The 13,411-nt window shown below is 43.7% G+C and overlaps 2 protein-coding genes across 2 annotated transcripts; both read left to right on the top strand.

Annotated features, from left to right (window-relative positions):
- Window positions 1-71: 71 nt before the first annotated feature.
- Window positions 72-2,455, top strand: LOC114440043 (heat shock 70 kDa protein 1-like). The gene is made up of 2 exons (XM_028412307.1): window positions 72-149; window positions 382-2,455. The coding sequence occupies exon 2, from the start codon at window positions 401-403 to the stop codon at window positions 2,318-2,320; it is 1,920 nt and encodes a 639-aa protein (XP_028268108.1). The 5' UTR covers window positions 72-149; window positions 382-400; the 3' UTR covers window positions 2,321-2,455.
- A 767-nt stretch (window positions 2,456-3,222) lies between these two features.
- Window positions 3,223-12,972, top strand: sh2b1 (SH2B adaptor protein 1). Its single transcript, XM_028412277.1, has 10 exons — window positions 3,223-3,515; window positions 4,455-6,523; window positions 6,685-6,786; window positions 6,935-7,026; window positions 7,124-7,206; window positions 7,389-7,544; window positions 7,628-7,839; window positions 7,968-8,142; window positions 8,888-8,978; window positions 9,594-12,972. Exons 2-10 carry the CDS (start codon window positions 4,811-4,813, stop codon window positions 9,613-9,615), a joined length of 2,646 nt encoding a protein of 881 aa, XP_028268078.1. The 5' UTR covers window positions 3,223-3,515; window positions 4,455-4,810; the 3' UTR covers window positions 9,616-12,972.
- Window positions 12,973-13,411: the final 439 nt, after the last annotated feature.

Genomic DNA, 13,411 nt, shown 5'->3' with positions numbered 1-13,411 from the left:
GTGAACCCTCTAGAAGGCTCCAGTCAGTCAGCTGGCAGATATAAAGAGGCTGGTCTGAGTGCAGAGACACAACCAGAGCAGACTGAGCAGGAGATCCAGAGAAGAAGAAGAAGAACAACAACTCAGCACAGACCAACAAACACACAACTGTAAGTTCAACCTTCATTTCTCATACGTACACGAAGTTTAAAACTTTAATATGAAAATCCATGTTTGGTTCATTTTGAGCTTTTTTGGATCCACCTTTGATTTAAACTAAAAGAAATTGAATCAAAATTTGAACAACAATGCCAATCTCAATTAATAATAATCAATCAACTTATTAATAGATAAATATTGTGCTGCTACTAGTTTCTAAAATGTACTTTTGCTGTTTCTCAGGCGACCATCACCACTGAAAATGTCTGCAGCTAAAGGTGTAGCAATCGGCATCGACCTGGGCACCACCTACTCCTGTGTTGGGGTGTTCCAGCATGGAAAAGTAGAAATCATCGCCAACGACCAGGGCAACAGGACCACGCCAAGCTACGTGGCCTTCACTGACACTGAGAGGCTGATTGGAGACGCAGCCAAGAACCAGGTGGCTCTGAACCCCAGCAACACTGTGTTTGATGCCAAGAGACTGATTGGAAGAAAGTTTGATGAGTCAGTGGTGCAGGCTGACATGAAGCACTGGCCCTTCAATGTGGTTTCAGATGGAGGGAAGCCCAAAATTCAGGTGGAGTACAAAGGGGAGGACAAAGCCTTCTACCCTGAGGAGATCTCCTCCATGGTCCTGGTGAAGATGAAGGAGATTGCTGAGGCCTACCTTGGACAGAAAGTCTCCAGCGCAGTCATCACAGTTCCAGCATACTTCAACGACTCCCAGAGACAGGCCACTAAAGACGCAGGCGTCATTGCCGGACTCAATGTCCTGAGGATCATCAATGAGCCGACAGCGGCGGCCATCGCCTACGGTCTGGACAAAGGCAAATCAGGAGAACGAAATGTCCTGATCTTTGACCTAGGTGGAGGCACCTTCGACGTCTCCATCCTTACCATTGAAGACGGTATCTTTGAGGTCAAAGCCACGGCTGGAGACACTCACCTGGGCGGAGAGGACTTTGACAACCGCATGGTCAACCACTTTGTGGAGGAGTTCAAGAGGAAACACAAGAAGGACATCAGCCAGAACAAGAGAGCCTTGAGGAGGCTGCGCACAGCCTGTGAGCGGGCCAAGAGGACCCTGTCCTCCAGCTCCCAGGCCAGCATTGAGATCGACTCTCTGTTTGAAGGTGTCGACTTCTACACCTCCATCACCAGGGCTCGCTTTGAGGAGTTGTGCTCTGACCTGTTCCGGGGAACGTTAGACCCAGTGGAGAAAGCTCTGAGGGATGCTAAAATGGACAAGGCCAAGATCCACGACGTTGTTCTGGTGGGAGGCTCCACCCGAATCCCAAAAATCCAGAAGCTGCTGCAGGATTTCTTCAACGGCCGAGAACTGAACAAGAGCATCAACCCAGACGAGGCAGTGGCTTACGGTGCTGCCGTCCAGGCCGCCATTCTCACGGGTGACACCTCAGGCAATGTCCAGGACCTGCTACTGCTGGATGTGGCGCCTCTGTCCCTGGGTATTGAGACAGCTGGAGGGGTCATGACATCTCTGATCAAACGCAACACCACCATCCCCACAAAACAAGCACAGGTCTTCACAACCTACTCTGACAACCAGCCCGGGGTCCTGATCCAGGTCTATGAGGGAGAGAGAGCCATGACCAAAGACAACAACCTGCTGGGCAAGTTTGACCTGTCAGGAATCCCACCTGCTCCACGAGGAGTCCCTCAGATCGAGGTCATCTTTGACATCGATGCCAACGGCATTCTGAACGTGTCTGCAGTGGACAAAAGCACCGGCAAAGAGAACAAGATCACCATCACCAACGACAAGGGCCGCCTGAGCAAAGAAGAGATCGAGAGGATGGTGCAGGACGCTGATAAATACAAAGCTGAGGACGACCTTCAGAGGGACAAAATATCTGCCAAGAACTCCCTGGAGTCGTACGCCTTCAACATGAAGAGCAGCGTGCAGGACGAGAACCTGAAGGGCAAAATTAGTGAGGAGGACCAGAAGAAGGTGGTTCAGAAGTGCGATGAGACCATCACCTGGCTGGAGAACAACCAGCTGGCTGATAAAGAGGAGTACCAACACAAGCAGAAAGAGCTGGAGAAAGTCTGCAACCCCATCATCAGCAAGTTGTATCAGGGAGGGATGCCCACAGGAGGCTGCAGAGAGGAGGCACGAGGCGGCTCCCAGGGGCCAACTATTGAAGAGGTCGACTAAAGTGGCTCTTAACACAGACTCTGATCACTGGAGCTGTCTGAAATATTGTAATGTTTATAAAAGTGCTGATAAATAATTTTGTATTTATGTTAATCTCTCTGATATTTTTGCAATAAAAATGAAAATCTAATTTTATATGGCTATGTGGGTTTCAACCTTTCTCTTTATTTAGAAAGATTAAACCAATGAATGTGTCCAAACACAATGAGCCAGATGTTGAATCTCACAGTAGGCAGTGACTTCAGGTGTTAAGGTTTCCCTAATTTTGAGGATTAAAGGACAGAAAACACAGCTCTTACACTACATTTTAAAGGGGAATATTTCAGTTCCAGTTTCAGCGTTCTTCTATGTTCTTTCATGTCAATTGAGTTTGTCAGTGTGTGTGGCCCACTATTGAATGGGCTGGCTATAATGGGCTCTTATCATGGACTTTGGGATGACTGTGACTGATTTAAACTTTTTTTAATATGGTGCTTCTTTTTTGTCATCATAGAAGTTGTAAACAATATATAGGTTACAATGGTCTGTGGTCCTATGTAGATATAATATTATATCATCATCTTAATTTGTAATTAGCATATGTAAATATTCAAAACATAGCTATTGACAATAAATATGTCATGATGGTTCTTGCAACCCACCATCCCCATCATTTTGATATACTAACAAATGAACGTGAATGTGCTCCTCTCCAATATATATAATTTTCTTATCATGCTTGTAATAAAATAAAACAGTGTAAAATTAATGATGTTTTTATAGGTCTATAATATATATTATGTTCTATTATATATATATTATATATTGCAGTCAGGTTTTGGGGTTTCTTTGTGTTCCTGCTTCTTGTGATGCCTGAACAGGGACCCCTTCAGGATAGAGGGGTGTCAGTTTAGTGGTGGACCGACACTGGATGCGTACTTATACTCGTATTTCTACCGAGTCTTGTCCATCCCTCTGAATCTAGTTGTTTTTGACGTCCAGAATAAGACGTTGCACTCGCCGACCTTCCAACTATCGCGAGAATCGGAGTACAGCGAGAAGAACTGGTCCAAGCAAGGCATAGCAATATTCATATTTAGCAACAACAACAACCTTAACGAAAATTATAGTTCCGTTATGTAGACTGAAAGAATGGTGAAAGACGTACCAGCTTCACGCGAAGATACGGATGAAAACACGGGACTGTGATATACAGGTACAGGAGACACAGAACATTGTGCTAAAGCAATATTGATAGCTAGGTAGCTGGTTTATTAATAGCTAGCTGGCTGGCTAACGGTTAGCTTAGCTCGCAAAGAATCTTTGGCGATAGCTGCTGCTGATTCAATATGTGGCCATCTCAGCGACATGTACAGTAGTCATTACAAAATTAGCTAAATATAACTAGAGGTGGTGCATACAGATCCTAATGAATGGCAGGTCTGCAGGATATTTCAGGTTAGGTAGCTATTGTTAGCAAGCTAACGTTACACGTCTTTAAAGAAAGCTGAATGAGCAAGACTCACACATTGCTTGCTAGTTAATATTAGCAGGGTAGCGAGTGAGGCGTGTTTATCTAATATTTATATCACCCAACGCTATTAGCAAGGATTCATCATTTTATTTAGGACTGCAGGGAGCATTTAATTCTCTAATTAAACAATACATGTCACTGTAAAAAACAACAACACATATACAAGTATTGTCAGCTAAAGTTGCACAGCTTATGTAAAGTAAGTGTATTATACTTAAGCAAAATATCAACCCCTTATGACTGATATATTAAAATCCATCATTGTTAATACTGATGTATCAGTAATAATGCATTTGTAAACAGCCGAAAGACAATGTGCTTATGGAGTGTTTTATACTCCTAGAAGTTTGTACTTTGAGAAAAGATTAGGCTAGCCACAGAAAGGTAATCAATTAACAGTTTTTGTTTTACTTTTTACCTTTTAACACACAAAACACAAGAGATTTTAACATTTAAGTGCTTATATTAAAAGCAAATATAACTATTTATTGGTCAAACGATAATACAAAAAACTGGTTTACAAAGATGGGTCATGTTTTATTGGAGGTTTTTAAAGTTTCCCTGGGCATTGGTATATTTCTCTCTTCTAAGTTAAAATCTGTGTCTCTGTTCTTTATACAGGATGTGGCCACGCTTCTTTGGATGTTTGATAGATGGTGAAGAAGGAGCTGACCCAGTGACCCCTCCTCTAACGTTTTATATACTGGCCGTCTGAAACCATTATATTCTTGCTGGAATGATCCCGTGTTCAATTTCACAAAATAATGTAGCAAAAACCTTGTCATTTTAGCTCTCTGTTTTAGATGGGGCTGAGAGCAACACTTCAGTTCACATTCATTTGTAAATTAGTAGACCAATGTGCCGTGTTTGCCCCCAGTCATTTGCTCCAGCTGTACAAGCACTTCAAGTTTTTGTTGTATGTTTGAAGTGATTTGACAGATCATAAAATCAGTCAGTGCCCCTGACGTTTTAGGAGAATGAATGGCTCTCTTTTAACACCGCCCAGTCCACGGGCAGCAAACTCCTCTCCTCTACCTCCATCACCTTCCCCATCACCTTCCCCGCCTTCTCCTTCTTTGTTGCCCTTGACACCCAGGCCTCCACCTCTCCCCCCTCTTGTGAGCCCACCGACTCAGGCTCACCCGTCATCCCTGTCAGACACCCCTACACCATCCCCTTCGCCTTGCCTGAGCTGGACCGAATTCTGTGAGCTCCATGCCCGTGTTGCAGCTGGTGACTTTGCACGCCATTTTCGGGCTTTTCTCCTAGAAAACCCCCACTACTCAACTGACTCAGCAGCGGCCTTCTGCCGGCGTTTCACTGACCGCTTTGTTCGTCACTTTCAGAGTGAGCTGGAAGGGGCGCTTCCACCGAGTTGTGCTTCTGGGAGGGATGACATGGTGAGCTGGGCTCCCCAGTCTGATGCTACTTCCCTTGAAGAAGAAGTGGTCTCACCCCTTTCAGCGACAGCGGGAGCCATCCTCCCATGCCCCCAGACAAACACGACAAGAGCCTTATCCAAGTCTGCTCCATCACGGTTGGTGTTGGAGAACCGCAGTGGTGACAGGTTTCAAGATTCATATGCCCATGGCCAAGTCCTGCCTCCATCTTCTTCATCGTCATGTTGTTCCTCAGTGGGAGGAAACAATGGAAGGCGTGAAGAAAGGGGGGCAATGGTTGCTCCTGGAAATGGGGAGGCACCAGTTGAGGAAGAGGATGACAGCTGGCTCGGAGTGGCACCTGTTGGGGAAGATGTTGAGCCAGAAGAGAGGGAAGCAGAGTCCTCAGAAATGGACAATACTGATCCTTCCCACACTCCTCAGATTCCGCCTTCCTCTTTGACTCCTCCACCCAGCTCCAAAGGTAACAGCACACCCAACTCCTCCAAAAACAAACTGAAGAAGCGCTTTTCACTGCGGAGTGTCGGTCGTAGTGTACGGGGGAGTGTACGGGGCATCCTGCATTGGCGAAGTTCCTCAAGTGACTCAGCTCAGAGCCAGTTGCCCTCTAGCTACAGCTACACTATGGGTGTGCAGGAAGCTAGCTCAGTGTCAGCCTCCAAGAGGAACTCTGGTACACAGCCTCCCACACCAACCTCCACCATGCCTGTTTCTCTGTCCATGCCCCTTTCCTTGCCTCACTCCTCCTCCTCCTCTTTGCCCCCATCATCTTCAAGCAGTGCCACCTCTTTGTCTCTGTCGGAAGCTGCACGGGATCGGCGGCGGAGCAATGGTGAAGGAGGTGAGAAAGAGAAGTGGAGCCATCGTCTGGAGAAACTCAGATTATCACGATCTCCCCCTCCTGTCCTCACGCCAACCACTGCTGGCTCTCACTCTGCCATGCTGCCTCCAAGCAGCGCCGCTGCTGCTATGGGTCCTCCACGAAAGGTGGGCCGGCTGGTGCGGGAGGGCGGAGTGACTGTCAGTTCATCCACCGACGAGTTAGGTGGAAGCCATGGCTTTTCCGGCTTCTCATTTGGTCTACTGCATCACGGTACAGATAACAACAATGCTGCCTCAGCTTCATCAGCGGCAGCTCAGGCGGGTCCAGTGCAGCCTTTGGCGAGTGGGGGGAATGTGCCCTGGAGAGGAGGCCGATGGCACAAATGTCGCCTGGTCCTCAGAGAGAGGGACAAAGAAGGTGGTGAACGGGGAGAGGAGTACTACTTAGAATTCTTCATTCCACCCAAGGTAAGTAAAAGAACAGGTTTCTAATGTTGTACTGGACTAAAATATCTAAATACTATGTGTACTATGCTTTAGAACTTCAATATGCCCATATAACACATGAAAGCAAATTGGTACTTTAGCGCATCGTACAGCTTAGCAGAAAAAAATCTTTGTCTCTCTAGTCATCAAAGCCTCGTCTGACTGTCCCTTGCTGCTCCATTGTGGATGTGAGGAGCACCACAGCGCTGGAGGTCCCTGACAAGGAGAACACCTTTTTGCTGCAGGTAAAAATCAATCAGCATAGTCTCACCTTTCCTGTGGGTCAGAATACACACAACCATACACTGGCACGTCTCCTGTCATCAAACTGTTTAATGGTCGATTATGCTACATGTGACAGAATTCTATTCTATTGAATTCTTCTGCTTCCAGTTGGAAGGATCAGCGCAGTATGTGATTGAGACACGAGATGCTGTTCAGATGAGAGCTTGGCTGAGTGACATTAGGAACGGGATCTGTCTGAGGTACTGTCTGATGGACTGAGGCACAAGGGCAAACATACAGCTCTATAAAAGATGTGTGTCTGGTTTGTGGGTTATAACTGTTCTGTCTCTCTAACAGCGAACAGGAAGATGCTGAAGGTGTGTGTGGGGGGGCATTAGACATCAGTGGGACACCTGAGATCGGTGACCGTCTTTCACAAGGTAAGTGTATGATGTGTCGTTCTGGTGTATGTCTATTGTATTCCCTTTGCCCTTTCCCGTTGGTGTCACCTGGATATAATTGTAATTGGAGATTATAATAAGTTTTTGCAGTTATTCTCAACATCTTTTAGGACTGTAATTATCTATTTCATAACTTCTCTGGATGTTTTTGATCGTGCCAGTGTGTTATGGAGGTATTGGAGGCTCCTCACCTCTGATGGATCCACTCCCACCGGAGCTGCCACCTCGGGCCCCTCTTGATGAACCAGATGGCCGGATTCTTGGGGGAGGTGGAGCTAGTCTTGGCACACCTTTTGCCGAGACACCAGATGCCACAGGTGAACATGAGTCTCCATATAATGCTGTGTCACTTATGCACCACTTTGGATTAAAACTGTGGATATGTTCTTTGTTTATCTAGGGTCCTTCCTTTTCTCAGAGGTGACAACTTCTGAGGTAGTGGAACACCCGCTCAGTGAGTGTCAGTGGTTCCACGGCACCCTGTCCCGCCTTAAAGCAGCTCAGCTCGTGCTGGCTGGAGGCCCTGCAAGCCACGGCGTATTTCTGGTTCGGCAGAGTGAGACACGGCGTGGAGAATATGTCCTCACTTTTAACTTCCAGGGCAAGGCCAAGGTGAATCTGAGTGGAATGTATTCTGCATTCATTTTTTTGTATGACACAGAGACTTATGAAGTGTAAGGGATTGTTAATTATATACTTTAAAGATTTTAATATTTGAGTTGTTGCTTTGTTCCACACAGCATCTTCGTCTATCCCTGAATGAGGACGGTCAGTGTCGAGTGCAGCACCTTTGGTTCCAGTCCATCTTTGACATGTTGGAGCACTTCCGAGTGCACCCGATCCCTCTGGAGTCTGGCGGCGCCTCCGATGTAACACTCATCAGCTTCGTGGGTGCCACTGCAGTCCGCCAGCCAGGTATGGCTAAACTCACCAACATTTAAAACTAGGAACACCTGCCAGAATGTCATAGTTGCCATTGACATTTTATGCTGGAAGTATATTTTACTGAGGAAGATTATGATGGCTAGTAAAAACAGACATTAATTGACAATCAGGGTTTTGAACAATAAGATGGGTCAACGGGTTCAGTTAGAGTTTGAACTCCTCAGACAGGTGTTCCTACACCTGAAGGTATCACTTCGGACAGTCAGCTCCTAGGTGTGAGTGTGCTGTTGAGCCGAAACCATATATACATTAAATGTTGTGCATTTGCATGCTGGCCATGTTTTCATGTACACATTGCATGACTTACCATTTTCAGAGGTTATATTAGTCATGCCATATTTCGTTTTTGTTCCTTGAAGTGACATTTTCAACCTCCTCTCAACTGTTTCCTTTAATGGTTTCTCCACATATCCAGAATCATTTTTGGAAAAAAAAATAACCACTGAAAAATTTTATCTAACATCTCTCATTTGTTATTTTCATACCTTTCAACCTTTATTCAAGATGTTATGTCAAACATAAAGAAAACAGTAGCATAGCTATCGGTGCTCATCGAGAGGTTGTTTTAAAATACAGGAACAAAAATGAATCCTGGAAATTCTGGTAAAAGACTCTGCTTGGCTTCATACCCTGCAGTCTTTTTCATTGCCCATTGTGTTCTGACCTCTCTGTTGTTGTTGCTGTTGTCTTGTATCCGTTGGCTCATCCCTTGCAGGCCGGGACAGGGCAGGCAGTCGGCCTACAGTCTGTGATGTCATCACCACGCGCCATCCCGACTCTCCATCAACCCCCATCTCTGACTGTGTGTAAGTGAGACCGGACTCAGCTGAGAGAGTGTGTGTAGGAGTGAGTGAAGTGGTTTAACTTTTATTTAAAGACTATATCTCCTTTTAGTCAGGACGCTCATATGGGGATTTATTTATTCCAGCACTATATTATCCGGCATTGAAGACACTTTATGATGAGTCAGTTAAAAGTAAAAATTATCTGCAGATGTTCTAATATATTCTATTAGAAGAGTACTTTTGTTAGATTCTCATTCTCACTGTTTTCGGTACCTACTAAACATGAGATTTAAGTGTTAGGCATGTATTGTCCAACAGTTACTGTATATTTGTGTGTTGCTTGTGTGTGTGTCTGTGTGTGTGCATGTGTACCTTGAATTGGACTGCCTCCATGACTCCTATGGATTCCATGACCGCAGACGTCTTCCACCTAACCAGCCACTCACTGTCATTTTCTCTTTCTCTCTCCTACCTCTCACCCTTCTTTCCTTCAACTACACTGTCACTTCACTTCTTCCACTTCTGGTCTTATTCCCCTTTCTCCTTCCCCTTCCTCTGCCTACCTTAATTTACACTTCTTATTTCCCGGTTTCTGTCTTTTCTCTTTCTCTTGTCTGTTGTCTTGCCTCTTTGCAGACTTGACCAGCAGACCCCGTAGCCCCCCTCAGCCTCCTCCCCTGCCGCCAGGGCGGCCACCACCTCCCACTCCACCCCAGGAGAGAGGAAACGAGACAGAGCTGGGAGGGGGAAGTGGAGCAACAGCAGCAGCAGCAGCAGCAGCAGCAACTGTGGTGACTATGGCTGCCACAGGAGGAGGAGGTAGCGGAGGCAGTGGAGGTGGAAGTGGTGGAGGAGCCGAGGACTGGGAGGAGAGGGACAGGGACACTCCTCTCCGCCAACTAGAAGCTGTGGAGGGAGAAGAGAGGGATGGAGCAAGGGCCCCCCGAGCCATCGATAACCAGTACTCCTTCTTCTGATGAAGGGAAAGCCAGGAGGAGAAGGAGGATGAGGAGGTGTACGTGTGGTTTTGTGTGTATCTGACTGTGTGTGTGTGTGTGTGTGTGAAAGTGAGATTGAATGAGGCGGCGTACATTCATAGCCATTCATAACCAGTATTTTTATTTTGTTAGCGAGGTGGAGGAGAAGAGGAGGAGGTGTAAGAGTACTAACACTATGTAAGAGAAAGAGAGAAGACTAAGCAGCAGCGGAGAGACGGGTGAGAGCAGCTTTACAACACTAACTAGCGGTACATTTCTTTTACTTTTTAGTCAGATAAGCTTTGTTTTTGCCGGTACGCCTCACAGCAGGCTCTTTCATCTACATGCAAGTAAATAGTAGTGAGAGCTTGATCCCTGTGAAGCCAGCAGACCCAATACCTCACAGTGGTCCTGCCAAGATAGCACATGCGAGACAGAGGCCAAACATACTTTACAGACATTTCTACTGTGGCAAGTAGACCCATAACATTACACTCTCACTGGTGCAGAGAATATATTACAGCAAACTCCATTAAAAAACACAGCAAGTTGTCTGCATTGTGCTCCAGTCCTGTCACAGCTTTTTCACTTTAATAACAAATCCACCTTTTCTGTTCTGCAATTTATATAAAAAAGTCAGCAAGAGATTCAAACTAACATATTTTCTGTTGTCAGATATTGGAACCAAAATGAAGTATGATCATGGCTCATAGCAGGATACTAGGTTAACCAGCAGAGTGTGTTGCAGAGAAAAAAACTATTTACATTGTCTGACAACATGATTAGATTTAAACTTTGTTCTTATATTAAAATAGAGCCAAACGCATCTAAAGCAGCTGCAAACATGAATGTAGTTTTCTGTAAAATGTGAAGAACAGAAGCTCAGCTGCTGAAATGTTCAATGCAGACGTTACACAAAAACAGAACCGTGAGTCAGCTGGAGCTCAGTGCTGCAGCTAGTTCCTGTGGGCACATGGGGTCACGATGGCGTAAATATAATAAATGGTCAGAACATGTCAGACTGAAATAGGTAGAAATACCAAAACTGAACTAGAATGTGAACTTATAATCAACACACTGTGATTGAATGTATACTTCTATAAATAATGACACTTATTCACTTCAGATTACTGCTTTACTCTTACACATCCTACGTTTTAGATACCAGGAGTTGTTTCCAGGTTCTTGGTGATTTAAACTTTATAGATCTACACAAACTAAAGTAATACAGCAACTCTCAGCTAAGAACATGAATGTTTGATACTCAATTTATGTCTGTTGAACTTGTCCTGATTCACACTGAGACATTTTGGGTCTGGTGTGGATCATAATCTGATGCGTTGACTCTTAATGAGACTTCAGCATTTAGATGGTGTTTGATTTTCCTTCATTTAGCAGATTCATAAATTTAAATTGCAGTTGTATTGCCAGTGTAGTGTATGCTGTTAAGTTATGGGCCAAAAAGTTTGTTACATAGAATTCAAGTGCTGTCAACATAGTGTGCATAAACTAAATACAATGTTTGGAAACGGCAATATGCAAGTATGCAATAATGTGAGCTCAAAACAGCAGCAAGAGAAGATAAAGTTAAAAGATAACAGTTATTTAACATACCAACTAAGCACTAAAACAAGCTGTTGTGAAACCACCTGCATATTGGAGATGCATATTGTTATATAAACCAAAGTGTATTGACATTCTCTGGGTTTGACGCAGATGTAATACACTGTAGAAGGCACAAAGGTGTAAATGGGCCATGGTCAGACTGGATTCATTAAAAACCCAATGTGAGTTATATGCTAAAAGCATACATAAAAGTTGAGCTTTTAAAACTGCGGTACTCCCACTGAAACTAAAGGTATGTTGAGCTCAGCTGCTGATTTTGACAGAAATATTTTAACAATGACAATATGGTACTACTGATTGGTAAACAATTCCTAATAAAGGATTTACAAAGATATTGTAGATTGCTTATCAGCTACTAAAAAGAATCTGGGTTGCCAGGTCTGATAGGAACGCTGATAAGGCTCTTAACAACTCGCACTATTGTCTGCGCTGGATGATTGTTAACATCCCTCACCACTGAAATGATTTTTTTAATGGAGTTAGGATTGGTGTGTTGTTATACCAGTGTGTGTGTAATAAATTGGGTCTGAAGCAGTCAGGAAACATTTACCTCAGTCACACTCAGCAGCATCACTCAGTGTGTATCTCTCTCTCTCTCTTTCTCTGTTTCTCTTGGACACACACAAAGCTGAACTGGTAGAGCTGTGTTTTCTTTCAGAGAGACACTATTGACGATAACAATAACATTGATGGAAATAATGATAATAATGACGGTCAGAATTATAGTATTAAATTTATTTGTTTTTAAGACACCTTTTTATTTTGTATGCTTACTCCATGTAACACTTGTTCCGACTCCATTTAGTAATTCAATTGAAATGTCTTTGTGCCTTTTTTATTTTTGGGATAAAAGGAAGGAAAAAAAATATATATATCTATATCTATATATAGATATAGATATATATATAAGATTTGCTATAATGCCTCTTTCTCAAGGCTCCATTATCCCTCTGTTTGTTTTCATTCTGTCTTCTCCTCCTCAACCTCATTCTGCATTCATGAAAAAATACAATTAGAAGACAATGTCAATGAAAATACCTACTTTTTCTACTTGTGCCTTTCTGTGTCTGTCGTCTCATCATCAACCTCTGCCTGCATCTGTCGCTCTGTCTTGATTTAACCTTCAGTTTAGAGCTTGCTCATTTCTTTACACACCACATAACTTACCTAAGCATTTCTAATGTTTTTTTGTTGCTCATGTATTTGTCTGTATGCACCTTCCCCCCCGAATTATCATGTTCTGTGTCTTTTCCTCAATTTCAAAACTCTTTGTGCCTTTCTCTGTCTCTTTTCTGTCTTTGCTGGGACCGTGTGTTGAAGGCGGGCAGTGTTGTCTGTCCACCCTGTGTGGTTAGTTTCAGGTACTACATGAATTTAATGATAATGATATAATATAAATATAGTGAAACATAGCAGTTGGCGTGTGCTCATTTCTTACTCTGTTTATTATTTATTGTAAATCCTTTTACACTGTGTGCATTAGATTTCTAGGTAACTGGATTTGAAATTTCATTGATACTTTCAGGTTTAACCCTCAGCAACAGTTCTGACAATCAAATCATTGTGAGTGCCCTTTTTAAAATATCTGAATTCAGCTTCCAAGGGCATTAAAACAAAAAAAATTAGAATGTCATTTTAAACAAAAAAGGCCACACCATTTGCCATGAATATTTGACAGTTTTTCAAAAGTTCTCGGCAATATAGTTTTAATGGAAATAATGGTTTTGAGAAGCCGTTAAGCAAAGAGAAAAACAATAAATAGACCTAATAAGTAGAAAAACAGGTTCGACAAACAGGTATATGTGGTGACCATACAAGGACAGTAGAGATAAGATAATTAAACATGTTATG

Source organism: Parambassis ranga, chromosome 8, assembly GCF_900634625.1.
Source record: "Parambassis ranga chromosome 8, fParRan2.1, whole genome shotgun sequence".
Lineage (NCBI taxonomy): Eukaryota > Metazoa > Chordata > Actinopteri > Ambassidae > Parambassis > Parambassis ranga.
The sequence above is the reverse complement of the archived record's forward strand: the minus strand, read 5'-3'. Positions and strand labels throughout refer to the sequence as shown.

Bases quoted from the DNA above. Each gene is read 5' to 3' on its own strand.
- LOC114440043 (XM_028412307.1), top strand. From the start codon at position 401: ATGTCTGCAGCTAAAGGTGTAGCAATCGGCATCGACCTGGGCACCACC.
- sh2b1 (XM_028412277.1), top strand. From the start codon at position 4,811: ATGAATGGCTCTCTTTTAACACCGCCCAGTCCACGGGCAGCAAACTCC. The intron at 6,524-6,684 runs GTAAGTAAAAGA...TTGTCTCTCTAG, and splicing joins AATTCTTCATTCCACCCAAG to TCATCAAAGCCTCGTCTGAC. The intron at 8,979-9,593 runs GTAAGTGAGACC...GCCTCTTTGCAG, and splicing joins ACCCCCATCTCTGACTGTGT to ACTTGACCAGCAGACCCCGT.